Here is a 25,771-nt window from a genome sequence, read left to right on the forward strand (position 1 = left end):
ATCTGTCACCTATAAACATTTTATTACACACCCCTTTAAACTTATAGTTTAGGCAAATAATTGTCATGCCTAATTTTATTTCACTAACCTGCATAAATGTGACTTGTTGTCCGACTTACCATAACTGACAATGAATACTGAAATGCTCCATTATTACACAAAATCTATTTCCAGCCAGTCAAAGCAATGATTAGTAAATTAACCACTAAAGTATTAATTATTTACAATACACACTGACTACCACAGCTCTCTGTTTATTGCATACTGTTATAATTAACCTGTGATTGTACAATGAATACAAAATGTCACAGATACCAATTTACAGCCATTAGTTATCCCATGATGCACTCTAGTGATGACGAGGAGACTTGCACCTTCCACAGACCACCTCCTCATCCAGGATCATAAAGGACACTAAGTCATTCAGACAGGTATTTTATAAGCTGATTCTAGTATTTTTTTTAAATAAATATTTTGGGCCAATAAAATCAAATAATAAATAAATAAAGGCTTTAGTATTTATCGGCCAGGTTTTTATTTCTGGAAACACGGAGAAGGCTTTGAAACACCTTTATGTTGGGAAAGAAAAAAATATAGAAAGTATAATTGAACAGGTAGATGACAAAATAGAAAATATCCAAATAATAATGATGAAAAAAACATTTAGATTTTTTTCCCCCTTGGTTTCTGCTGATGTAGGTGGGGGTGCTCTAGTCAGACACATGGCCTCAGCCTTTTGAAAATCCAGGTGACACAAGATTATATTTTATACCTATTTTATACCCATTATATAGGACATTGTAATCCCTTTAAGTATAGTTGATTCAAGTCAAATCAAACATTTCTGAATAAAAGTCTAAAATCTGTCTTTAGAACCGACAAAAGTCACTTGATTAGACTAAGTGGGGGAAGGAAAAAAAATCACATTTCATAGTTGGAGCATAGCTGGTGAAAGGACAATGTTCTCTGGGATGGCAGTCTTTGAGAAGGGACACTGAACTGTGACCAACAATGGACTGATGATGGGATTAAAAGCTAAAGTCTTCAGACAAAGCTATAAGGGATGGGGCTGGAATTTTCTGGACAGTTTTGTGTTGTTGTTGTTGCTGTTGTTGTTGTTGTTGTTATGTTGTCATGGTTTGTTGGTTTCTCCCTCGCTCCAGGCTCCAGAGAAAAGGAGACTGAGCTTTTTTTTTAGGTTGTAGCTCCTAAACTTTGGAATTCTCTCCCATTGGGACACTTTTAAAAAAAACAGCTCAAGACCCATTTCTTTAGACTTTCTTTTGTTTAATTTGTTTTGTTTATTTCTGTTTTTGCCTTGTTTTCAGCTGAATGTCTGCATTTAATGCCTGTTATATTGTTTTTGTTTGTTTTTATTGCGAGGCACTTTGTGACGTCTGCTCTTGAAAGGTGCTATATAAACATTAATCATTTTTATTATTTATGTATTTGTTTATTTTGGTAGGGGCTACACTTTCAAAATGCCATAATTTGTCTGTGTATTGGTCATTAAGTTTTGTGCGCACTTTAAGTGTTTTTGGATGTAGTTTCTGCAGTACCACCTCCGCGCCACCAGGAAGGCGCTCCTCCTCTGTTTGACCCACACATGTGTTGTTTGAGTCTTCGGCTACGCGAGACTTGTGTCGGCGTGCAAAAAAAAAAAAAAAACATGTCGACACACAAGAGAAAACGTGGAGGACAGGGTCCCGGTGGAAAAAAGGCAAAGAAAGTAAAATTTGTAGCAGAAGCAGGTGAGCCACCCGGTGAACCCGAACAGGAGAAGGAAAATGAAGTCACAATCCCAGCACCGGTGTCGCAGGTAAGTGATCTTGCTTGTTATTTGTCAGTGAAGTTGGTAGCTTGTTAGCGTTAGCATTATACCTGGGGGTAAATTGTCTTATAAGTTATTTATTGTAACATTAAAATGGTTGTCAAGCATGTTGCTATAAGAAATACACTGAAGAGTAAAATATAATGTACAACTTTACAGAGAAAGAGCCCTTAAATTATAAATTACACTCAAGCTGCTCCAAATAGAAGTCTGCCTTCACCCAGCATGTACACCATGCATCATGTTCACTCTCTAATCGGGGCCAAGATACATTTGATTTACCCAGTATGGTTAAAGGACGTGTTCACAATATTTCATGTCTGCCTTAAAACAACAGACAGGTTCCCAAAATGAACATTGAAACAGTTTTTTTTTTCTCGCCATAATCATTCCTTGCCTCATACTGGCCAATAGAAAATCCCTTCATGATGCACTTACTAAGTGATGCGGACCAAAACCCACGAGCCTCCCTCTGTGGAAAAGTGAATTTAAAAGTTTATCTGAAGCTAATATGAAGCTTCAGCCGTCCAAATGAGTCAAATGACGTAGATATCTTTCAATGTTACACTCTTTTTAGAGCCAAAGTCCCACTTTTTTGTGACTATACTTCTGCAGCTCAACAGGGAAAGACTGTCTGAGTAAACACAAATTTGATGCTTAAAAGACTGTAAATGTGGTAGATATCCACTTGATATGACTAACTCAGACCGCTGAAGCCTCATATAAGCTTAAAATAAACTTTTAAATGCATTTTTTGCCCCAAATGACTGGATTTTGTCCCCCATCGCTTACATTGAAAGCACATTTGAAGGGGATCTTTTAATCACCAGTATGAACAGGAAGAATGATTACAGCGAGGAAAAACCTCTTTCAGTGTAATGATGAATGACAGAGTGATTTCAACTTCACAACAACAAACATGTTTTAGTTTGTTTTGATGTTCTGTGATAAACTCTTTAACAGGGCAAATGGACCAACAAGGAAAGGGTTCTCATTTTCTCCTCGAGAGGCATCAACTTCAGAACGAGACACTTGATGCAAGACCTGAGGACTTTGATGCCTCATTCAAAAGCAGGTTAGTGTCATGTAATATTGACATGCAGTATGTCTTTCATACAACTATCTGCACTGATCCATATCAGACTGTTATGTATTCAGATATCAGGATGTCACTATTTTGTATTTTACTGTTTATAATATCAAGAACATTTTCTGCCTGATAGATACAAAAATGGACAGAAAGGACAAGCTGTTTGTTGTAAATGAGGTGAGTTCTATGTTATTTAAAATGTGGACACACTCATTATATACCAACACACACTGCGGCAGAGCTAAAGATCAGCATTGTTTTACAGGTGTGTGAAATCAAAAACTGCAACAAATGCCTCTTCTTTGAGGCCAAGAAGAAGCAGGACCTCTATATGTGGTGAGTATTTGTGATCTTTATTACATTTTCTAAACGTCATCAGCATTGTAGAACGAATTAAAAGTAAATTCATTAATGTTTTTGTTTTACAGGATTTCAAACAGCCCTCATGGACCTTCTGCAAAATTTCTGGTTCAGAACAGTAAGTTACTCGTCTCTTACAGTCCTGAAGTGAATCAAGACTACATTTGTCATATTGTACAAGAACTGATTTACATGTTTTACCTACCTCCACAGTTCATACACTGGCTGAACTCAAGATGACAGGAAACTGCCTCAAAGGATCCAGGCCGCTGCTGTCGTTTGATCCTGTGAGTAGCCGCTGGACGCTCCGTTGTTAATGGGATTTTGTCAGGATTTGTTTTCATGGATTTTGTGACGGAGACAAAATTATTCAGGTCACAAAAACCTCTAGTCCTATAGTCCCCAGATGCTTTGGAACAATTTACTAGACTTTGCAATTATAAGAATTTAAGAAAGAATTTGTGAAAACCCAAACAAGAGTTTAAGGTTTTATGTTGTTCTTTGTTTCCTCCTACAGAAATTTGACAAGGAGCCCCACTTTGCTTTACTGAAGGAGCTGTTCACCCAGGTCTGTTTCAAGTTGTTTGTCAAAGGATGCACACATTAATGCTGTCAATACGTTTAGTTATAACCTAGCAAAGTACACCTTCTGTCAAACTGTAGATCTGATGAATGTTATTGAATTAAAATGTTCAACTATGTGACATTTAGTTGCTGCTGTGTTATTTAAAGACAGGTGCAAAAACTGAGAGTTTACTTGATGTAATATGACTTGGACTGTGTCAATACTGATCATTGGTTAGATCCAGCAGTGAATGTATTCTCAGCATAAACAAGCTGTGTTTTGTTTTAAAGCTGTCAGAGTTGTATATCTACCTCTATTTAAATTTAAGAAAGTACTCACAAAGTTTTTTCTGTTCTAGACATTTTCCACTCCACGCTACCACCCTAAGAGTCAGCCTTTTGTGGACCACGTCATAACATTCACCATCGCAGACAACAGGATATGGTTCAGAAACTACCAGGTGAATAAATGGTTCTAGGCTTACATTGGCATTTTTAGGTGTATTGAATATAAAAATCTTCTGTTGTGGAGCTTCTGAAATGTGATGCTCAGCGACTTTTTTTTTTTCTTTTTGTAATGTTGCCATAATCTCTTTACACCACATTCAGATCATCGAGGAGGATGCCTCTCTAGTGGAGATTGGACCTCGCTTTGTTCTTAACCTCATCAAGATCTTTCAGGGGAGCTTCGGAGGGCCTACGCTCTTTGAGAACCCAGACTTCCAGTCTCCTAACATGGTAAAAACCTATTTTCAGCCAGTTGAAACTGTAGGCATGATATTTTATCTGTGAAATTATGCATTTTGATGGTCAAAACTTATTTCGTCTGAGTTTAATGTTGCTATAGTCTTGGGTTTCACACCCAAGTGGCATCTCTCTCCAGCTGTATTGAGCACACTTGCTAAGAAAACCACACCTGATCTTATATTGTCTGATTGTGTCACCTGCAGCATCGGCGAGAGATGCGACTAGCAGCGGCAGCCAGAGTGCGTGAAAAGCAGATGGTGAAGGAGATGCAGAAGATGAAGAGGACCGAAGCAAAGGAGGATTTAGCCAGAGATGTGACCGCCGACGTCTTTGTAACACCGGCTGAGGAGAAGCCTCTTCACATCCAGACAGAACCACCTGAGCCAAAAGTGGTGAAGAAGAACAAACACAAAGCTTTCAAAAGACAAAGGATGCAGATGGCACGCAGGTAACCGGATGGACTGGATCAAGCTGAGAGAATGACTCACTGCTACTAAGAAAGTGCAGTGAAAGGTTCAATATTCAGAGCTGTTTTGGTCATGATAAGACTTTGCCTGCAACATGTCGGCATTTCATTATCAAATATTTGACAGTCAGAGAAAATCCTTTACTGGCAAATGTGTGTTGAGTGTCTTTTGCTATAGTTTGTGGATTCACACACTATATACTAATGTTGCTGGCTCAGTCACACGAATATTGTAACTGGTAATCAAAGTCTCAGCTTTTAAAACATCACAAACAATATTTTTCCTTTTTGATAACTTGTTTATTGAGTTTGAATGTGACTATAATTTTCTATGTCCTGGAAATAAAACAGTCCAACTTACAGTATCATCTGATGTCTTCTTACAACAAATGGTGTGATGTGAAAGGAAAATTATAACCAGATGTGCAGAACCGCTGAAACATCTAAAGCTTTGTAGATGATGTAGACACACTGTATATCATCTCATAGAACCAGCCCACTGCATGCGTCAAAAAAAGGGCTCCAGAAACAGTATGTGAGTGGATGAAATATAAAATTGCCCTCATAATAATCAAAGGTAACGTCAATCTTAACAAGTAGTAAGAATAAAAGACCGTTGTCCAGCTCTGTTCATACCTGCATACACTGGGTGAAAGGCCTCGACAGATCTCTAGTCTGTCATAACACCCTAATAAGTTAGTGGTCTACTATTGTAGTGTGGATAATGTGAACCATTAGGTGATGGTTGGCGCAGAAATGGTGTTGTTTTAGACTTAAAACACTTCTGGAGGACAGATTTGTTCCGATGCAGGAAGAAAACTATTCACAAAGGCAGACAATGTCCACATGTAGAGTGCCTTGTGTTAAAAGAGCCGGGACTCCAGTGTAACTTGAACACAATTCAGTAACTGCAACCAAAGTCATTTCCCATATTTATAAAGGAAGCAAAGAGCTGAGTAAGATATTCCCATTAGTCCAGTGCCAAAGTGCTACTTAAATGTCACTGTTTGGGAAATGAACAACCAGTTGATTTTGCCATAACAATCCAACTTTGCCCATTTGTCCATAATCCACTGTGCTCTCTTCACATTCATTTTTGTCCAGTGTGCACCCCACAGGCTGTGCTGCCCTCCCAGGATTTCTTGCGCTAATTCAAAGCGACCGGCCACCACTGATGATAATGTGTTTATCAGAAAGAGTGTAATCAATCCTCATCCACCTCCTCGTCAGGACAACAATAATATTCTACAAAGCAGATTTGTCCATCGTCGTTTCTGACCAGGTACTGCAGAGAGAGGAAACCTCTGCTATCTGTCCTCACAGAGACTTTACAGGACAAAGCCAGAGCCTTGGTGGACGGCTTCAACAACGACATCTTATACCTGGTAGAGGGAACAGCACAGAATATGGACATGTTAGAGAAGAAACAAGGATATTCCTAGGTTAATAATATAAGAGATAATGGAGTCGACATAATACAGTATAACAACGTATAAATTGAGATAAAGGCCTTTAAAGCCCCTCAAAAAGCACAGGTGTTAATAATAACATCATTAATAACTGTCACAAGTTGCCAAGCCCTGCTATTGTGCATGCTGACTCACTGGTATGTATGGCTGGGTATCAGTACTCAATACCTTGAAGGTATTGATTGAAATAACCCAATACCAAGTAGAATTAAAACTTCTCCAGTCAAACGATACCTGCAATTGATCCTTTTTGTCTCCAGATCTAGAAAAAAATGTATATGGTTTTGCTCGCAGCCAATCACCACAAGCGTTCTTTGATTTAATGCGATGTGTGATTGGCCCACTACCATAGCAGCTACAACCCATACAGTCTATGGTAATAATACTTCATTGTACAGTTATTTAATATTTAAATAATTTAAACACTTTCAAAATGTATTGATGTAAAAATCATTTGGAGTCAAATGAAGTACTCTACTGGTATCGGTATCACTTTAAAGGTACTGGTGTTGTAATTTTTTAAATGATACCCAGCCCTACCAGTATGGCTTACTGAGACATTTAAATGGAACAAAGCAATCATTAATGTTATTAATTACACTAGCGCTTTTCCTGCTATGACAAATCACAATGTCTGCTGTGAAGAAAAAGGCCTATTACATAACTAGTTACAGTATAGAGGTATATTAATTCAGTGAGGTCAGCCCTTCACCACTTTTACAATCCAAAATAAGACAACTAAATGAAATCCAAATAGGGCCATGCAAAGCGTGTGCAATGATTTAAAGGCCCTACACTCTAACACAGGTGTTGTCATCTATTCTGGCTGATTAAACTTCTGCACTGGTTGGGTAGAGCGACGCTGAGAGTTACAATCCAATCTGTCCGCCCACACAGTACTGAGGAGAGCTCTGATCAGACAGATTAAGTGAAAGCACTAGTGGGGTTGAACCCGTCTGTGTCAGTGTGTGTGCGTGTGTAGGGGCTTTAACAAGGCCTTCCACATGTCTGCATTGGCAGAGTCATCTCAAGTTGAAGGTCATCAACGGGATGAGCACATGTTTAAAACATGTTATGTCAATATACTCCCGACTAAATATTATTTATTAACAGGATGAACTCATCCATTATCCAAATCCCATAAGGATTCATGGAAGTAGGTTCCACTACTTGATCTAAAATCATTCAAATTTACTTTAGAATTATCCACTGTTACTTGTTATACTGATTACGATTTGCATGGCAGAATGATTAGGAGGATTAAACAGTTTTATAAGGTCCTTCCTCTCAATGGGCGTTTCTATCCTGCTCCACCACATTTCTCTATAGTCTTTATACTATACTCTGTGCTTACCTGTTGGTTTGTGTCTTGGTGCAACGGAACAGCTCCATCATGTCTGAGTCTTTGGGATAATCATAATGTGCATTTCCAGAGTTCCCAAATGTAGACAACCTCAATAGAACAACAAATCAAATAATAAGTTAGTTAAATTCAGTCGGCATAGAAAAAATAGCTGAAGAGACCTTTTGCATGCTTTCGTCCTTAAAAGATTAGACAGTCCAATTATTGACAAAAGGTTAAATGTATTTTAAACATTATTTTGGGCACTTATGCAATATAACCATAAGCCAAATGTCCCCAAGAAATTATACTGAAATTGTTTAAATAGTAGTGGTAGTATCAGTAGTAGTACTATGTGAACCTCACATAGTATAGATTATTGGGAACAGCAATAACATATAGTTGCAATAGTAGCAATCGTGTAGATGCAAGACTACTCTTAAACTATTTACTTGATGTAAGACTTTGTTTTCTAACACCAATTGGATAAGTGTATGGTAACTGATGTGAACAAAATATTTTAGTTTAAATAGTGTTAACAACACACACCGAAAGTATGGCTGGCTGGGGGACATAGTGATCTGTAGCACCTCGCTGGTCATGTCCAGTTCAGAAAAGGCTTCCTTCAGACTCTCTGACAGCAGGATCGCCTTTGAAAGGAGCCAAAGATACAGTCAGTAATCAATAGAAATCAATAGAATATGCATATTTTTGTTTATTTTTAGTCTCTAAAGAGATTGGTATTGGTAGAGTATATCTCTTTCATTATATTATTTAATATTCAGAAAGTTCACCTTGTTTGTGACGTTGGTGCTGCAGAAGTCAAAGTCAATTGGCTCTTCTGGTTCTTGTGTGTTGATCTTGCAAACAGTCACCACCCCACCCTCCTCCAGGAACAAGGTCAGAGGGTAACCATATCCCCTGTAGCACATCCGTAAGGCTGTTGATATTCCTGCAACATCACGTGAGGGGGATAATGAAACAAAGATAAACTACACTCATGCTCCAAAAATGCAATGGGTAATAAACTAATGATGGCTTAAGATGATTTAAATTTAGTAAACTGTGTTGAAACCAAATAAGAGCTGGTTTAATTAATACTTTTTGCATACTCTGAGTTTCAGCTGCTTCCAATGTGGTTTCCCGTTTCTTTACCTGGTACTGTGCTTCCTCCAAAGATATTGAGGCAGTCCAGCAGAACAGTAAGGTTGACCTGAAAACCCACCAAGTCTTCTTTAATGGTGAACTCTTGGAAGATCTCAGCCTGGAATAAAAAACAGAGGCCAAATCTATTATCTGAAGTATCATCACTGAAGGGGAGAAAACCAAGACTCTCTTGCATACAACTGGATCACTTCATCTGTGTTTACTCCAATTAAAAAGTAAGGTTTATTATGATTGTATAGCAAACACACCTGGATGAAGGCATTGGCTTGAAGACATTTGCAGTCTTCCACAGTGACCTTCAGGCCGTTGGGTGTAGCGCTGAAGATGGCATGGTCCTTGAAGGTGATTGCTTTCAGGATGTTTGACAGATTGCGAGCATTATCGAGACTGGCCACTAACACGTACTGTTCATCGTCGGGTTGAGACTGGGTTGATAGAGGCATTGTAGCGCTGAAATGAAAACGCAAACAGAGCTTTGCAAGAAAGGTTTGGACGTTTTCAGGACGTTAGAAACTGTACAAACATAATGTGGCATTTAAATAGCAGCCATTTTAAATGTCGAAAACGTTAACTTAGATGTCTCCTTTATCACAAATTGGGTACCATTTTGATATTCACATGAAGAGGGAACGCTTTTCCATAGAAAGGTTTATGTAAACTATCAAATACACCCATGAAACTGTCATTTTGCTGTCTGTTATTGACGTATCCTAAGCTAACGTAGGCTAGAGTATCACACGAAGAGATAAAACAACGTAAATAGCTAATTACAGCTACCTTCAGTGCAATATATTGTAATATCTTATATCCAAGGTGAGTAAACTTTTAAACAATTGCTACTGCCAACTGTGAGGAGGTGTCAGTCACTTACAAAGTTGCAATCCAGAAATTCACACGATTGTGTTTTGAAGAAAGGCGCCCCGGCGTGGAACAACTTCCGCGTCGCTCTTCTTCTACGGAAGTACGTTTTGCGCAAGTCACGTTAGCTCGCGTTCCAGAGATTTCTTCCAAAACACACACACGAGGACTATTCTGTGAACCTTGACAATAGTCGACAACACCAGTATCTTGTGATCCACGGAGGTGAGACACATCACTCAGTTTAATGTTGTTTAGCCTGCAGGTTAGTTACAATCGTTAATACCTGTCTACGTTCAGCACCGAGCGTTAGCAGGAAGCTAGCGTTAGCTTACAGTCAGTCTGTTGACGTTGTGACGATAATGTTCGCTGACTTGTAAAAAAGACAAGTTAATAGTCCCTAATCTCTTAAAAGAAAGCCCTCCATGAGTATGCCTCAGTTTTGTTAGAGTCATTTAGAAATTATGCAGGACAAACACCAATTTTCCCGACAGGTCGCTGGTGACAAACCTCACCGCTCACTTACTGGTGAGGAGAGGCAGAAATTAAGTAAGTTAGTGTTGACCCAGCATTATTAACATTACTATAAATGACCAAAACCAAGGTTTTCAACGCAGTTGGACACCAGCTCACCTCAAGGATGTAGGGCTGCAACTAACGATTATTTTAATTATTGAGATTAATCTGTTGATTATTTTTTCGATTAGTCGTTTGGTCCATGAAATGTTAAAAGATGGTGAAACATGTTGATTACAGTTTCCTGAAGCCCAAAGCGACTTTCTTTCAGCCCAACCAAGAGTCCACACCCCAAAGATCAACAAAGACTAAAGAAACCAGAAAATATTCACATTTGAGAAGCTGGAATCAGGGAACCTGAACAGTTTTTCTAAATGTATTTTCTTAAACATAACTCAAAACGATTAATCAGTTATCAAAACAGTTGCTGATTAATTTTCTGTTGATCAACCAACCGATTAATCAACTAATAATTGCAGCTCTACAAGGATGTAACGTTGTCATCCTATGACTGATTAAACTCTGCTATTACTGTTGGCTCTCAGTCATCTTTGGCAAGTGAGCATCACAGAAATATTGATTCAAAGACAAATGGTTAAAAAAATCATAATACCAACAGTTAAAACTTATTGTTAGATAGTATTTCTCAAAATATAATTTTGGATCTAAGTAATTTTAAATCGTCACAAACTCTAAACACATCACCACTGTTGGAACTTGAACACGTCAGGTAATAGATTATTTCGTTTGCATATTTATTTACAGGCTTGCCTTCTTTGCATCAAAGTCTAACTAAGTGTTATCTAAAGTGCAACTGCTGAAACATTCATGGATGGGCCTCAGTTATGAAACATTTGTGCACACATATCTTAGCAACCACCTAGCAAAAACCTCTTAACACCCCTGAGAAAACACCTGTGGGGACATTGCAACTATCCAGCAAAACCTCAGCAACCACCTAGCAATACCCTTCAAAGCATTTAGCAACACTTTCCAGAAAATCCAGTCTTAATCCAGACAGCATCACTATTATTTTCTCAAGAAAATGTATCCTTTTTTAGTCGTAAGACATTTACATAGAATATATTAAGATTGTTTATGTGTTCATGATGTTGTATTCACCCCTCTGTAGGTTTAGGAGATCAGAGGGTTTTCAAAAAAATGTTCAGACTTAATTTCTAGTTTCTGTCTGTATCTGTGTATCTGCAAGTTCCCAGAAAGCAGTCTGGGAACTTCAGTCAACTACTTTGCTATGTCAGGTGGCCACATGGGCAGATATGTAATATATGGGCATGAAAGCTGTCTCACCCTTGTTGTCAACGAGATGAAGACACATTATTATACTCTTTTGACAACCTGTGTCCCCTTTCTGTGCTGCAGGTTCTTCATTTTGGACGGCCTGTCTGAGCCACAGTCATGGTGTGCATTCCCTGTATTGTGATTCCTGTCCTGTTGTGGGTCTACAAGAGGTTCCTGGAGCCTTTCCTCTACCCTTTCATTTCACCCATCATTAATACATTCTGGACCAAAAAAGCAGTCCAGGAGACGGGCAGTAGTGACCAAAAAGTTAGTGAAAAGTGTAATGGGACAGACAAGGTAAGAAAATGAGTAATGACCAAGTCGTTGTAAAATATATATATTTTTTTCTCATTTATTTATTTTGCTGGATGAGGGTTTAGATACCTGTCTGTAGCTAATATCAGTATGTGTGTAAGGCTGTGCTATAATTCAGTATTATCTATTTAATATCAGAGTCATACTATGATGATATGATTGTATTGTGTTTTCAATTTACTACATTTTGTTTAAATTAATGATTTAAACCAAATTATTAAATGAAAACTAACCAGACTTGTTATTACGTAACACAGCTCATCCAGACATTTTTAATGTATTTTGTTGTATTTATTTAACATATTAATTCAGCGGATAAAATTCCTAATCATGATTTCTCTTTTGTGTAAGCATTTTAATGATTGTATGTTGTTGATTATAGCAGGGTGTTTTATTATTTTTACTTATTCATGTCTTTCAGCCTGAAAGCAATGGTGAGGCCACTGCCAACGGATCTACTATAGCAGCGGATAAGAAGACAGACTGACACCTCTATTTGATTATAATGCAGCTACAACAGTGTAAATATTTGATATAATATAGAAACTATAAATTAACTTATCAGTCTTCTTTGAATGGTCTTTACAACCTTCCATATTGTGTGTTTACCTTGTTTTTAATTATTTCATTTATATTCCAGTAACTTTAGGAAATTGGTTAGTATTATATTTTCCTTGTCAATCATGAATTGATACAAGACTTTAATGTATTGAATATTCAAATATTCAATGGAATAGTTTTTCTAAGTCAAACTTGCTGTTTAATCAATGAATAAAAGAAATTCTTCAAATAAAAAATTGCTCATTTATTGCTCCCTTAATGAACTGCTTCAGATACAACTAGTTTGCTCCCTCCTCATTGTCAAGTCATTAAGGAATTGATGTCTATATTTCATGCTATTTTAAACAATATAAATGTGATAGCAATATCACAGGTGTGCTAAATGGGTTTTAGATTGATCATTGATCATGATCAGTTTAAAGTAGCAAACAATTAGACTGCTGTAAGTTTGTTGAAAGCATTTCCAACTAGAATATATTTTACAATAGTAGCTACCATTAAGGGCACCATGTCATGATGATATTGCATATCAAGTGGCCACATGACTCAAAATGAAAGCTAATGTCTGCTGGTTGTGAAATTAGGTAGTAGTTAAACACATTACTAATAGCCATGTTGTATTCTATATAATATGATGGCTCTTTATCTGTCAGCTTGCTTTGAGTTTTTCTATCTGGGCAAAATTGGACTCTTAAAGCTGCACAAAAAGGTGTTCAACCCACAGGATAGTTATAATGTTTCAGCACACACAAGTGTTTATTGTTTGGCTAATTAAACTTCATTGCTGCATTTGGCTGTTGGAGGGAGACCAAGGCTGTGCCCCAAAAACACTCCCTATTTACTGTATAGTGCACTATATCCTCCTGTGTGAGTGTGAAATTTCTGCACAGTATAGTGCCCTCAAAAATGCAGTGTCCATGGCCTGTTCACTACTTTCTGCTAACGATCTCACAATTCAATGCTTCACATTTTATAGATGTTGAAATTACAGCTGGGCGAGACACCACTTGTCAGTGATGAAAATATGAAAAATAAAAAATAAAAACTTAATTCTCACTACAGAGGAAACTATTTAGTGTGTTTGTAATTTCTGATACGACCAAACCATGTTTTTCACTGTGCTCTGTCCTTGGTGATGAAACATTCAAACCCAGGCTATGTCACTTATGAATCATCATTATTTTCTTTTTTACCATCACTGATGGTGCGGTGTAGCATAATGTTAAAGAGACAGATCAAAGTGGTCAAAATTAAAGCAGCAGGGGGGCAGAAATATCCTGACTTTGCTACTATGACTAAGCTTTACTCATTATCAGGGCATGCTCAGTTGGACAATGGTGACGGCACCTGCACACAGTCCTGATGAAGCAGATTAAGCAGAGTTTTTAAGTGTTGAACTCTTACTGAATTAATATTTAATGTTATAGAGAAATACTAAGATTTGAAGCTGGGTTTTCAGGGACTATTCATTAATATCTTGCACTACACTCTAGCTCTTTTACTTTTGTAAAATCCTATTTATCTGTCTTTTTATATTGCCTTGTACTATCTTGTCTCAATAAATAATGTGTTAGTCTTCTTTGAATTAAACTTCCCAAATTGTGTGTACCTTCTTTTGACCTTTTTTTTTTTTGGTAATTTCATGTAACACTAAGAAAATCTGTTACCTTTTCTTGATAATGATAGGTTGACTACATAGGAGCATGTACTTGTGTATTCTTGAATGTATTTACTCTTAATTTAATAGTTTTTATAACTCAAACTTACATTTTAATTAATGAATAAATGATCATCTTTTCATTGACAAGGTGCTCATACACTGCTTCTATTCTAACCAGTGCTTCGCTCTCAACTGGTTTGCTGACTTTTTACTGAAATTACATTATTCAGACAGTATAATAATAATAATAAAATAATAATTCATTTAATTTGTACTGCACTTTTCATTCACAGTGAAACTTAAAGTGCTACAGTATTGATAACATAGAACACACAACATAAAGAAAATAATAATAGTGTAAATGTGTATGTGTAGTGTGGCAGTGTATGTGTAAAATGCGAACATCTTGAGGTGGTTACTAAATGTTTTTAATAACTTCTAAGACGTTTAAAACACAACTAATAAGTAGATAGAAAATGTTAGCTTAGATCGGGCACTTCTATTCACCCTATTTCTATCTGCAACGTCACTTACGTATGTCAAAGCCCTTATGTCGTCATTACGCAAGGGGTGGCGACGTGGAAAACATGGAGGAAAGGAGTGTGTTGTAGAGTAAACTTAACTGTCTTAATTTCCACGCAATTTCAAGCGTTTGCCTTTGTAAATTACGCTCGGTAAACAAATTGGACAAAATTGCTAATTAGTGTTAATAACAAAACAGTCGTTTCTTAACGGTCGTGGGATCCGAGCGAGCCACGGAAACTGCGAGAATCATTCATGACAGGTAAGCTAAACGGTCAGCTGATTGCAAACAAGCAGTGAACGTTAGCTGCTTTCTGGACAGTAATTAATGAGTACTAATTAACTGGACACGCTCGTGAATCAGTAATATACCTATATTTGACTTCATGCTACTTAGTTTATGTCAGTATATCGTGGTGACAGTCAAAATCGCCTCCCTGGCGCCTGCACTTGAAACAGGATGAGCTACCTGACGTCCTGTCACGTTAGCTAAGTTAAACTGAAACTGCAGTGATACAAGAACAGATACAACTAGAGGGGCATGAGATAGCAAACTGGATGTGGAAACTAAATTTAGCTCTGGCAAAGTCACAATAGTCCGTTAGTCTATAACAACAAGAATATAAGGATAGGTAGCATTTTTTGATGACATACATATCCTTATGTTTTTGCTCAAGTTTGTATTTTTCATGTTTTCCCATAAATACATGAGGGGCACAAGGTGTGGTACATCACTGTTGTATGATGCACTTCACCTGAGCAAACGTTGCTCCGCTGGCTACACCTGTATGCCAAAGGTGTGTCATTTCAAGACGACAAAACACGTCCTGGTTCGCAGCGTGTCACCCATGAACGTGGCCTTTCACATGAATGATTTTTTTTTTTTTTTAATTGAGGAGGACTGATCCAATTTGCTTGCATGCAATGTTCAAATCATGTGATTTGATAGCTCTAGTAGCAACAGTAGCTTCTTTTAAATTCCATCAGCTTCATAATTTCCCCAACCCTATTTTGGAGCAAAAACTAAACTGACCTACCCAAATTAAAATGGTTGCAGCTCCTGAATCACAGTGACTATATCTATAAATAAGGTCTTACATAAGGCCAGAAAGGTGTGAAAGTGTTAGACACCCTCGATGTGATACAGACACAGAGCAGTAGGCCATTGAACATTGAAATCTTTTGTCCCCCCTAAAATAAAAAAAATCAGTCTAAATAACTTCCTGAGGCCTCGTCTGTAAAGAATGTAAATGAATTACCAGTGAATACCTTCCTCAAATTTTAACATACTAGCACACAGTATGAGAGTTCTACAGTTTTTTCAAAAGGGACATTTGGAGACTTCATATTCTTGTGAACATGAGGTCCTTATTACAGCAAAACCACAAGGGATGTGACGTATCAAGGCAAGAAAGAAAAAGAGAGAGAGGGCCAGCTAGCAGACGCTAGTGTCCTAGAGGAGTCGGATAGTTTAAAGTTTTACACAGAGCAAAGACACACACTGTAGCTTTTCTTGACCTAATTAGTCAGCTCATGTGCTGCGTCCAATGTCAATAGTTAATCTTTGCCAGGATATGAGAAATGAAGGAAAAATAAGTGATTGTGAAGTATTTGTCATTTCCTTTTTAACACGGGACATCTACTGACGCCATAATAAATATGATGTGAAACAGAGTAGTCATGTGCACATCCACTAAACATAAACGAAACATTGCAAATAAAGTAAATGGAGTTCTGATTTAGTGTGCAGGTATATCATTATTATTATTATTATGATCTATGAAACATGTTTGAGTGTTAGTGCAGACAGAAATGTAAATGATCTGTGTTAAATGCAAGCTGGTTTCTAGCCTCATAATAAAGTTATGAATGCAGGCTTATAAGTATAACATTCTGTTAAGCATTAGTAGTTTTGCATTTGTTTTTGTTTTGGTTTTGTTTGGTGGTGATGGAACCAAAGATTAAAACGTTTCCTCTGCCTCAGGATTTGGCATACGCCCGATGAAAAATCAGTAAGGAGCGGTGCATCTGGCTGAGTGTAGCCAGTAGAGATGGGAGCCAACACCAGCCAGGTCAGTGACCTGTCTGAGAACCCCAGCCTCAAGGCCCTCGTGGGCACTGAGTCCATATCGGAGAATGACCCTTTCTGGAACCAGCTCATCTCCTTCACCTTCATCAGTCCAACCAGCAGGTACTCAAAACACACGCATAGAAATGTTTTATCAGACATAATGTCAAATTATGTGCCAGAATTTTGCAGCTCTTTTCTCTTAGACTGCAGTGAATGAAGGTCCAGCTGAAGAGCGAATAGCAATTAGTGGAGTCATGATTTTTGTTGCTTTATTTACATAAACTAATTGATTTATTGATTTAGTTGAATAATTCAATTGCTGATTGTTTGACATGGTTAATTTCAGATTGGAAAAAATATTATTAATTTTAGGAATTGATGTATAAAAGTACCAAACATTTCCTGTTTGCAGCTTCTTCTAAATTTAGAGGACAACAGATTCGTCAAAATCTCTCGCATATTTCCTTTTGTTTTAGCACCATCTCAGTTTCCCCAAGCATCTACTCATCAGTTATAGTATGCTATACCAACAGATGTCCTTGAAGATTCCCAGCCAGGATCCGACATTAAACTTTAGACAGGATGTTTGCAGAGCTCACCTGAGTAATGATTCAACAGGGTTATTGGCCTGTAAGGCTGAGGACTAGTTAGTGTTTAGTTCCTTTGTAAATAGTGTTGAGAAGTAAAGACACTGGGTTTCCTCTTGAAGCTGGACTGTGACTGAAGTTATAAAATGATGTTGTTGATTTGTCCTTTATATTTCATTAAATCTAGGATTCAGCTAATCATGGTTTTAAAGGGCAGACTTTTTTTTTGATAGAAAACTAAATTCAACCAAAATGCCACAGTAGTTTCTGTTTGGGTTCAAATGATAACATCAACTTTTAAATAAAGCAATCTGCCACTGAATTTCCCACTAGCAGTAAGACTGTGGAAATGCAGAGGACATATGATCTGCGTGTAGAGCATACCAGTGAAATATCTGGACAAGCCTGAAAGGGGATCATGCCCAATTAGCACTTGAGAAGGACACATGAGTGGAAATGAGAAAAGATCTTAGCGTGACCCAGCTGGTCTTCTCAGTTCAGGCTTGTTGAAATTGATTTTAAAAAAAGTTTTTTTTTCGCTCGTGATCACAGTAACGCCCAGAGGACACACTGATACTTTACCATAAAAAATGAATGGCACTCCACTGCATACTGCACACAAGCACGACATGACGGTACTTGACAGAGCTGTCCACCAGAAAAGAAACATATTCCATGCTCAACTCTAATGGAAATTTACAGTTGCATTAGTTAATATAAACCATGAATTCCTCCATCTGACCTAAGGGACTAACATATATAGAGCTGCAACAATTAGTCGATTAATCCATTATTCAATCAACAGAAGAGTAATCACCAACTATTTTGATAATCGATAAATTGTTTTTAAAGTAAATTTTTAAGTAAAAAATGCAGAATTCTCTGGTTCAAGCTTCATAAATGTAAATATTTTCTGGTTTCTTTAGTCTGCTATGGAAATAAACTGAATATCTTTGGGTTGTGGACTTTTGGTTGGTACAAAACAGACATTTTAGGTTGCATCTTGGGCTTTGGGGTACATCAATTAATCAAGAAAATAATCAAAAGATTAATCAATAATGAAAAGTTGGTTGTGGCCCTAGATATAATATGAAAAAGTTGATCTGTACACCTTAACAAATCCTTGAACGTCTCATTCAGACTTTTAGATGCATTTATATAACTTTTCCTCCGTCCCTGCAGATCTATGACAATTGCAAATAACCAGTTGTTTCAATGTTATTAATGTTAAATTATACAGCAGTTTTCGAGCATTACAACAGAGAGCACTGATCTTTTATCATGCATATCTAAGTATCTTCTCCTTTTCTCTCTACTTCCTCTCTTCCCTGTTTTCCCCTTAAACAGTGGAGACTCTAAGCTGCTGGAAGAGGCCGTCATCCCCCTGGCAAAGATCCTCAGTATGTTTTCTATGATTTAAATATACTTTATATGTGCTTATTTGACCGATCAATACCTTATTCTAGTAATCACAATTAATATCAGCAAAAATACACGTTTTTTCATGCTGTTGTTTGCAAACTGAACTCTCAAATTAGGAAGTTAGATTATGTAATGTTGTTGATAAGTTCGTTTTTTTTTTTCCAGTTGAAAACAATCCCAGAACGGGGAACTTTGGCGCCCTTGTGAGAATTTTCCTGGGAAGAACCAAAGAACTGAAAATCTCTACAGAATGCCAAGAGTGAGCATGGGAACCTCAGAGGAGGGGAAAAATGAACTATGAGGACTGTGTCAGTAATGATACACCCTGTGCATGTCAGTGTCTTCAATGAGTGGGAGTGTAGGCCAGCTATTGTTTGATTGCATGCAGTCAGGGAATCCCTGTGTTTGAAAGCAGAGAAACAATGAAGCGGTTGCAGTTTCCCATAAGAAAACTGCTGAGGTATAACCATCAACACATGTGGCATTATTCTACACTCACTGCCAAGATCCATTTCCACATAAATGGACCGTGCCCAAGTTAGCGTTTGAGAACTCTTCATTCTGTGAGGTTGGACTTATCGCTCCCATCTATTTTTCTCAAAATTTTTAACAGGTTTTGTTAACCAAACCCACATATTCTGGGTGTAACATAATTCGCATGTGCAAAATGTCAAATTGTGGGACTGATTAGACACCTCCTTGTTGCTGTTTAGTGGTTGTGAAACATTGCGGCTAGCGCTGGATGGTTCCAATCATTTCTTATTTTCCTCTACATTTCTTTCTCACCAACTTCGTCCCAATTTTGTCTCCGTCAGAGGCATATGATTATACTCAAAGGCCGCTGAAGCCGTGAAGTCGAAGAAGCTGTGTCATGATTTGCGAAACACCAGAGTCTCTACTTTGAATGTGAAAAGTAAAAGTAATATGCTCCACTGGTTTGGCAAGCACAAAGTGATAACATGATGCTTTATTAATTGCCATCAGGAAATGAACATCACACACTTGCTCCTTTTCCTGGAGTTAAGAGCTCTGGTCCACAACAAAACACTCATGGAGCAGTTAGTGTTGGGTTTCCAGTTACATTAGGCCAAATACACAAAGGCTTCAGTCCTAGTTTAGTATGCTGAGCAACTCTTGGATGAATATGTGTAACTGTTTACATCGATGGCAACATATTACGAGAACATTCAGGGTCTTACCTTGTTAAATTTAGGACATAAACCCAACAGAATGAGCCTACGTTGCATTTATTTCAGTCACATGTTTGACCTTGATGTGACACATCTTTTGCTTTGTTTCTCCTCCGCAGTCAGCTGTTTATCTGGCAGGCCCACAATGCACTGTTCATGATCCGCTGCCTGCTCAAGGTGTTCATCAGGGAGATGAGTGAAGAAGAGCTGCACTTACAGTTCTCCTACCAGGAGAGGGCACTAGGCTCCTGTGGAGGTGAGCTCCAGCATCATCATCATCTGATTTGGGGAAAGGAAGGTGTGCCACAGGAAGACTGAAATGAGGCCACAAAATTAAAAGAAAAGAAATCAGCTTCACAGGATTCAACAACTGATTTTGAGTGAAAACCTCTCATTTTGTTTGTAAGGAGTGACCAACAGCTACATTGTCAAACACAAAAATGAAAGTGCTTTAAGTCAGTTTGAGCATTTTTACTTTCTTTTTGAGTGTACTTTACACACAAAAATAAATAATTTACCGAAAAATCTTAGGAGCAACATCCTTGTAGGTGTTTGGATCCCAGTAGACACATGAGGTGTGAGTTAATACAATTTAGTCACTGGGGTCGAATGCGTAATACTTCCTTTCCTACCAAAAGAGAGATAAGAAATTGACTTTTTAATTGAGCACAAATACCCCTGGCTACTGACCTGGATCAGCTGTCTCTGAGAAACTCAGTTAATAAAAGTCAGAATCTACGTTCCCTGACTGCACATCATTTTTGGACTCAAACATAAGCCCTGCCTCTACTAAATACTGAAGATATGCACTCTGCAAACGTGTACCCTCTTGATGACCTTGATAAATGTAAATTATTTAAGACTTTTTTTTTGGTGGTCACTTACAGAGTAATTAAGAGATACCATCAAGGGGACAGTGGAAGAAATACACATTTTTATGGTTCTGCTGTGTCTGTTCCTCAGTCTTGTTCCTGTTACTGTATTCTATGCTCAGGTTCACATATCTACCAGTATTCACTCACATACGTGAACTGGGACATTTTCCACAAAGACAGAAACACATTCACTCACTTGCAGCTGCCTACAGACCCTCAGGATTTGGTTTTATATCTGCTTTGTTGGATGATTGTTTTCAAATACCTTCAATCTCTGCTGATTTGTCTGCAAAATAATACAGTGCTAATTTTGAGTTGTTGAAAGCGGTAAAAAGAAGATTCCAGTGAGCTAATTTCACTCAATGCCATTCGCTCTGCACAGTGAGCATGAAACAGGAATGATGGTTGGGAGTCGGAGGGAGCAGAGAGCTGCGATGTATTTCTTTTATAATAATTCTCTGTAATAATGTCCTTAACCCTTTGTATAGAAACAGGCCATGAGGATCTCCTTGAGGAGCTCTTATCCAACCTCATTCACCTGATCGTTGAAGTGCCCCTGCTGTAAGTATCTCCCTGCTGTTTGTGTATCTATGATTATGTACTATGTATCGATGCTTGTGTGTGTGTAAGGTTGAATTAAACATCCAACCATATCTTCCGTACACTAAAAAGGTCAGACATGTACGACTGATTCAGATACAACACTGTAAAAAGACATTTTACATGACCAGGTTGTTCACATTTCCCCCTACACATCAATTTAATAATGTCATAGTGGTATTTGCTCAAGATCTCTTGTCTGACATTATATTATAAGCGTAATAATCACTCGGAAAAATCAATGGCTTGTGCGGTTTCTCAGTCCGGTCCATCCCTTAGTTTGATCTCCTTGTTTTTATTCATTTTCGTTCATTGTTAATCTGTCTAGGATGTTAGTCATTGAGTTAATGAAAAGCAGTTTGTGAAACTTTTCTCTTTGCGTGCTCTGTTTGCTCATTCACCCCCTCGATACACTAACCAAGAGGAGATGAAATCCATTACGGGACACGCTTTGGCTCGGACATCCGTGTGTTTTACTTCCAGAGTCCGTAGCCATATAGGAAGAAGACGAGAAATGGTTTGAAAGTTGAGTAGGATTAGCAGGAGTGGTGCCAATGAGCCGGAGAGGAGCACATTGAAAAATGGTATCAGCCTTTACTCCCAGTGGGTGGTGTGCACGCTAGCACACTCAGCTTTAATGAGTGAACGTTTCCATGTGTTTACTTATCAATGGCAGAATTGTCTCCCGCCTGCCACTCAGTCTGTCACAGAGGGACAAACAAAGATACAGAACGTACGTAGAAGCAGAGAAAATCTCCCTTGCGGTCCTACATTACACATGAGCATCATAATAAGTTTGCGTAAGCGTCTGATAAATGACGCAGCATCTTTCTCTTTTCTCTCTTGTTTGTCGTTGTGTTATCTCGACGTCTTCCTCTCTCTCTCTCTCTCTTTGTCAACCGATCTCTTCTTCTTCTTCTTCCTCTCTCCCTCTTCCTCTCTCCTTCTCTTCTGTGTCTCCGGACATCAAACCCTGGCTCTTGTATAAATGCGTTCAGTATTCCAACATTATTCATTGTTCCAAGCTTCAAGACTCTCCCTGTTTTTCTTCCCTTCACCACTTTGTGGCTCTCGGCCCATTTCCTCTGTACGTGCTCCTGGTTTGGATGGGAACCTTACCATTCTTTTGGTGTAGTTCCCCCAAATCCTTAAAAGACTTCTGCACTTTGATTGTAACCTTAATTTTTACAAGAAAGCTAGATGTCAGCATTTTTTTTTCTTTACTAATTTTCCAGGTAGGCAGTTGATGCATATTGATAGTCTAGAATCTGTACGGTTAGATTAAGTACTGATTTAGACTAAAATATATCATGTATGTCTCTAATCAATGTATGTGCAGTCTTATTTTTGCAATACTTTGTAAAATATTTAATAACCTAAAAAAACAGACCATTTTTCACCATTTGTTCTCCATTTACGTCCTGTTTTTTTTTAGCTGTATCTTTGTCACTGGTCATTTTTCAACTGACAGGTGTAGAGCTGAAACAATTATCAAAAGTGCTTAATTTCCTGTAAATGGACTCATCAATTGATTGAGTTATCTATTAATCATTAATTAAGTCATTTTTAAGCAAAATGCCAAAAAACTCGCTGGTTCTAAAATGTGTATTTATCTGGTTTTCTTAGTCGTCCGTGATAGCAAACAGAATATTTTTGGGCAAGCAACTTGAAGATGTCAACTTGAGCTTCTGGAAATTGTTTTTCATTTTTTTTTTTTTTTCAGACAAGTGATAATCTTTCAGTGTGACTCATAATTGGCAGAGAGTGTGTGAAAGTGGAAAGAAAACACTAGTGACCCATGTCTGAAGTCAGGTCATTTCAGTTAAAGCTGTTGTGCGTACGTGTTATGTGTCAGGAAGCAGGTACGAGTTAAGTTTAGTAAACAGGCTTTAGTGGAAGGATACTCTTCTGTAGTGGGACCAATTTCCACCAAGGAATCACATTGTTCTTTCTACCTCCTTTATAATGTGAAGTCAATGTAAACAACACTGCAAGGGAGATATGAATCACAGCTGCAAATAACCCGCTTCCTAAAATGTAAAGCAATAAATAGGTGATGCGTAGAGATCATCCATATACTTCAAGGATTAACGCATCTAGATACCATTTATACCTATGAATTTGTGATACAAAGATTATACATTAACTCTGCTTGCATCTGTCCGTCCCTGTAGTGACATCACCTATAGCATCCTGTTCGAAGCGGTGACCACGCTGCTGGTATTCTTCTCCTACCAGCTGTTCCACAAAGACATCCTTCGAGATGGATTAATCTACCAGCACATCATGAAGGGACGATGGTGAGGACACACACACACATTTGTGGTCCACTGAGGACTGCCATTGACTTAATGATTTGGTTGGGCCACATAGTTTTAATGATCACAATTACTGTTTGGTGCATTAACTCTAAGCATAACAGTAAAACCAACTTTGTGTAAAGATAGAAATATGAGTTGTAAACAAACATTTAGGTGGAATCATTTTCGGGAATCTCTACTGATGTATGACTTAGTCTCACTCGTCTTAGTAACTGGGTCATCCACAGTCTGTTGACGACTTTTAATGAACACAGATCATTTTGGACCTCTCCACGTCAATGTGAAACCATGTAATCCAGCCTACTGTTCCTCTATCTGGACTCTAATACCGTTAGCCTGTCTCTGTGCTTCCAGACATTCTCATCATGCTCCAAACAGTGTCTTCATGTGTCATTCAGTTGATACGAAAAGGGGGGAAAAAAAAAAGACACAAGTCTATTCAACCGAGACCTTTGTCTCCGCTGTGACCTTGTAGTCTGTGATTCCGTGGGAAAGTGAACAAGCGAGTCTGTTTTTTTAAATGATAATAACATCCATGAACTTCAAAATGCAAAAAATAAAACGTGGCGATAAGATAACTTACTAAATGCTAATTAAAAGTAAAAACAACATTCTGATGTTGATCTGTACTTTGAAATGGTGAGAACCCAATTTTCTTTAGTTCATTCTTATCTTGAATATTGATAAATGTTGATTAATGCTGTACCACTGAGTCTCATAGTGCAGTTTAGATGGGTGCACTAGACAGAGGATGAAAGTAATTTTCTTTCAGGGCTCTCACAGCATAAGAGCCGAATGAGAGCACTTTGGATTAATTGCCACTGAGCTGAAGAAAGGCTTCCAAGTAGCTGATGTAGGCAAAACAGATTAGAGGGCTATCTAAAATGTTTTTGCCATTTAGTCTGTCAAGAAAGCAAAGCTGTGTCAAATTACCAAAACAGTGATATCGGATATTGTACACACAACCAATTATATATGTATGTCACTGAGAGAGAGTTTATATGATGAAGGAAGAGTAGAGTCTCAAACTGACACCTGATATGGACACCTGTGGATTGAGAATAGGATGTCAATCTGTCCTGCGATGTTTCAAGTGGAGTCAAACATAAAAAATACATAAATTTCTTTGATTTTTAACTCTGCATTTGTCTCTTTTCTCCAGTTTGTGTTTAACCAGTCGGCTGGTGAAGACCCTGCTCTACAACTTCATCAGACAGGAGAAATGTCCACCTCCAGCGACCCACATCTTTGAGCCGAAAGCTGAGGGCGGCCTGCTTTACGGCCTGGCATCCGGGGTGGCAAGTAAGAGTATACACATACACACACACACAAACTAAATAAAAGGAAACAATAACAAAGGAGCAAAAGGAAAATCCATTTTTTCAACCTAGATCATAATTTTGGCAATCATTTGTATTTGCTCTGACAGCTTTTTACTCACCAATCTAATTACTGAGGTCTTTGGATGCAAGTGGACAGATCCGCAGTGATTTTGTGTTTATTTTTAAAACTGAAAATTGAGTTTGAATGAATGTTTTACACGGTTACCTAAACTGTCCATTGTAATCATCTTTTAGATTTCGCTGCGCTATATTCTGGTTCAGCTTTGGCATAGATCCAGTTTCTCATTGCAGTGAATAATTATTATGGACATTTTGGATGCATTCACCTTCATTTTCAAATAACATGGCTTAGAAACTGTAATATGGTAACACTGCGGTTTGAATTTAATCTGACTTATTATTGGATTATTTGTTGTAGAGCTGAAACAGTCAATTAATCAATTAAAACTTATCAACATCTAGTTTGATTGATCTTAAACGATAAGTCTTGACCATGAAAACAGCAGTTTGACAAAAATCCAACTCACTTGTTATTTCCGAAAGCTTTTGACCATATGTCGTGGCTGAAATTACATACTTAGGTTACATGATAACC

The 25,771-nt window shown here is 37.9% G+C and overlaps 4 protein-coding genes across 4 annotated transcripts in view; 3 read left to right on the top strand and 1 right to left on the bottom strand.

The window, feature by feature from the left end:
* Positions 1-1,619: 1,619 nt before the first annotated feature.
* bxdc2 (brix domain containing 2) lies at positions 1,620-5,423 on the top strand. Its single transcript, XM_044333838.1, has 10 exons — positions 1,620-1,819; positions 2,795-2,906; positions 3,055-3,098; positions 3,187-3,257; positions 3,350-3,399; positions 3,495-3,568; positions 3,799-3,849; positions 4,205-4,306; positions 4,455-4,583; positions 4,796-5,423. Exons 1-10 carry the CDS (start codon positions 1,670-1,672, stop codon positions 5,042-5,044), a joined length of 1,032 nt encoding a protein of 343 aa, XP_044189773.1. The 5' UTR covers positions 1,620-1,669; the 3' UTR covers positions 5,045-5,423.
* Positions 5,337-9,989, bottom strand: rad1 (RAD1 homolog (S. pombe)). The gene is made up of 7 exons (XM_044333839.1): positions 9,908-9,989; positions 9,285-9,486; positions 9,025-9,133; positions 8,664-8,821; positions 8,419-8,519; positions 7,882-7,980; positions 5,337-6,440 (listed from the first exon to the last, which is right to left on the bottom strand). Exons 2-7 carry the CDS (start codon positions 9,477-9,479, stop codon positions 6,263-6,265), a joined length of 840 nt encoding a protein of 279 aa, XP_044189774.1. The 5' UTR covers positions 9,480-9,486; positions 9,908-9,989; the 3' UTR covers positions 5,337-6,262.
* A 2-nt stretch (positions 9,990-9,991) lies between these two features.
* LOC122968522 (UPF0729 protein C18orf32 homolog) lies at positions 9,992-12,581 on the top strand. The gene is made up of 3 exons (XM_044333840.1): positions 9,992-10,119; positions 11,791-12,006; positions 12,446-12,581. Exons 2-3 carry the CDS (start codon positions 11,827-11,829, stop codon positions 12,509-12,511), a joined length of 246 nt encoding a protein of 81 aa, XP_044189775.1. The 5' UTR covers positions 9,992-10,119; positions 11,791-11,826; the 3' UTR covers positions 12,512-12,581.
* Positions 12,582-14,809: 2,228 nt separating this feature from the next.
* The window catches only part of dym (dymeclin), a 51,301-nt gene continuing 40,339 nt past the window's right edge, over positions 14,810-25,771 (top strand). The window contains exons 1-8 of the mRNA XM_044333731.1: positions 14,810-15,029; positions 16,752-16,958; positions 18,773-18,825; positions 19,013-19,106; positions 20,157-20,293; positions 21,401-21,473; positions 23,687-23,812; positions 24,996-25,135. Of these exons, the coding sequence (XP_044189666.1) occupies positions 16,819-16,958; positions 18,773-18,825; positions 19,013-19,106; positions 20,157-20,293; positions 21,401-21,473; positions 23,687-23,812; positions 24,996-25,135 (763 nt within the window). The 5' untranslated portion in view covers positions 14,810-15,029; positions 16,752-16,818. The remainder of the gene's footprint in view (positions 15,030-16,751; positions 16,959-18,772; positions 18,826-19,012; positions 19,107-20,156; positions 20,294-21,400; positions 21,474-23,686; positions 23,813-24,995; positions 25,136-25,771) is intronic.

The sequence above is a fragment of the Thunnus albacares genome, chromosome 18 (assembly GCF_914725855.1).
Source record: "Thunnus albacares chromosome 18, fThuAlb1.1, whole genome shotgun sequence".
Taxonomy (NCBI): domain Eukaryota; kingdom Metazoa; phylum Chordata; class Actinopteri; order Scombriformes; family Scombridae; genus Thunnus; species Thunnus albacares.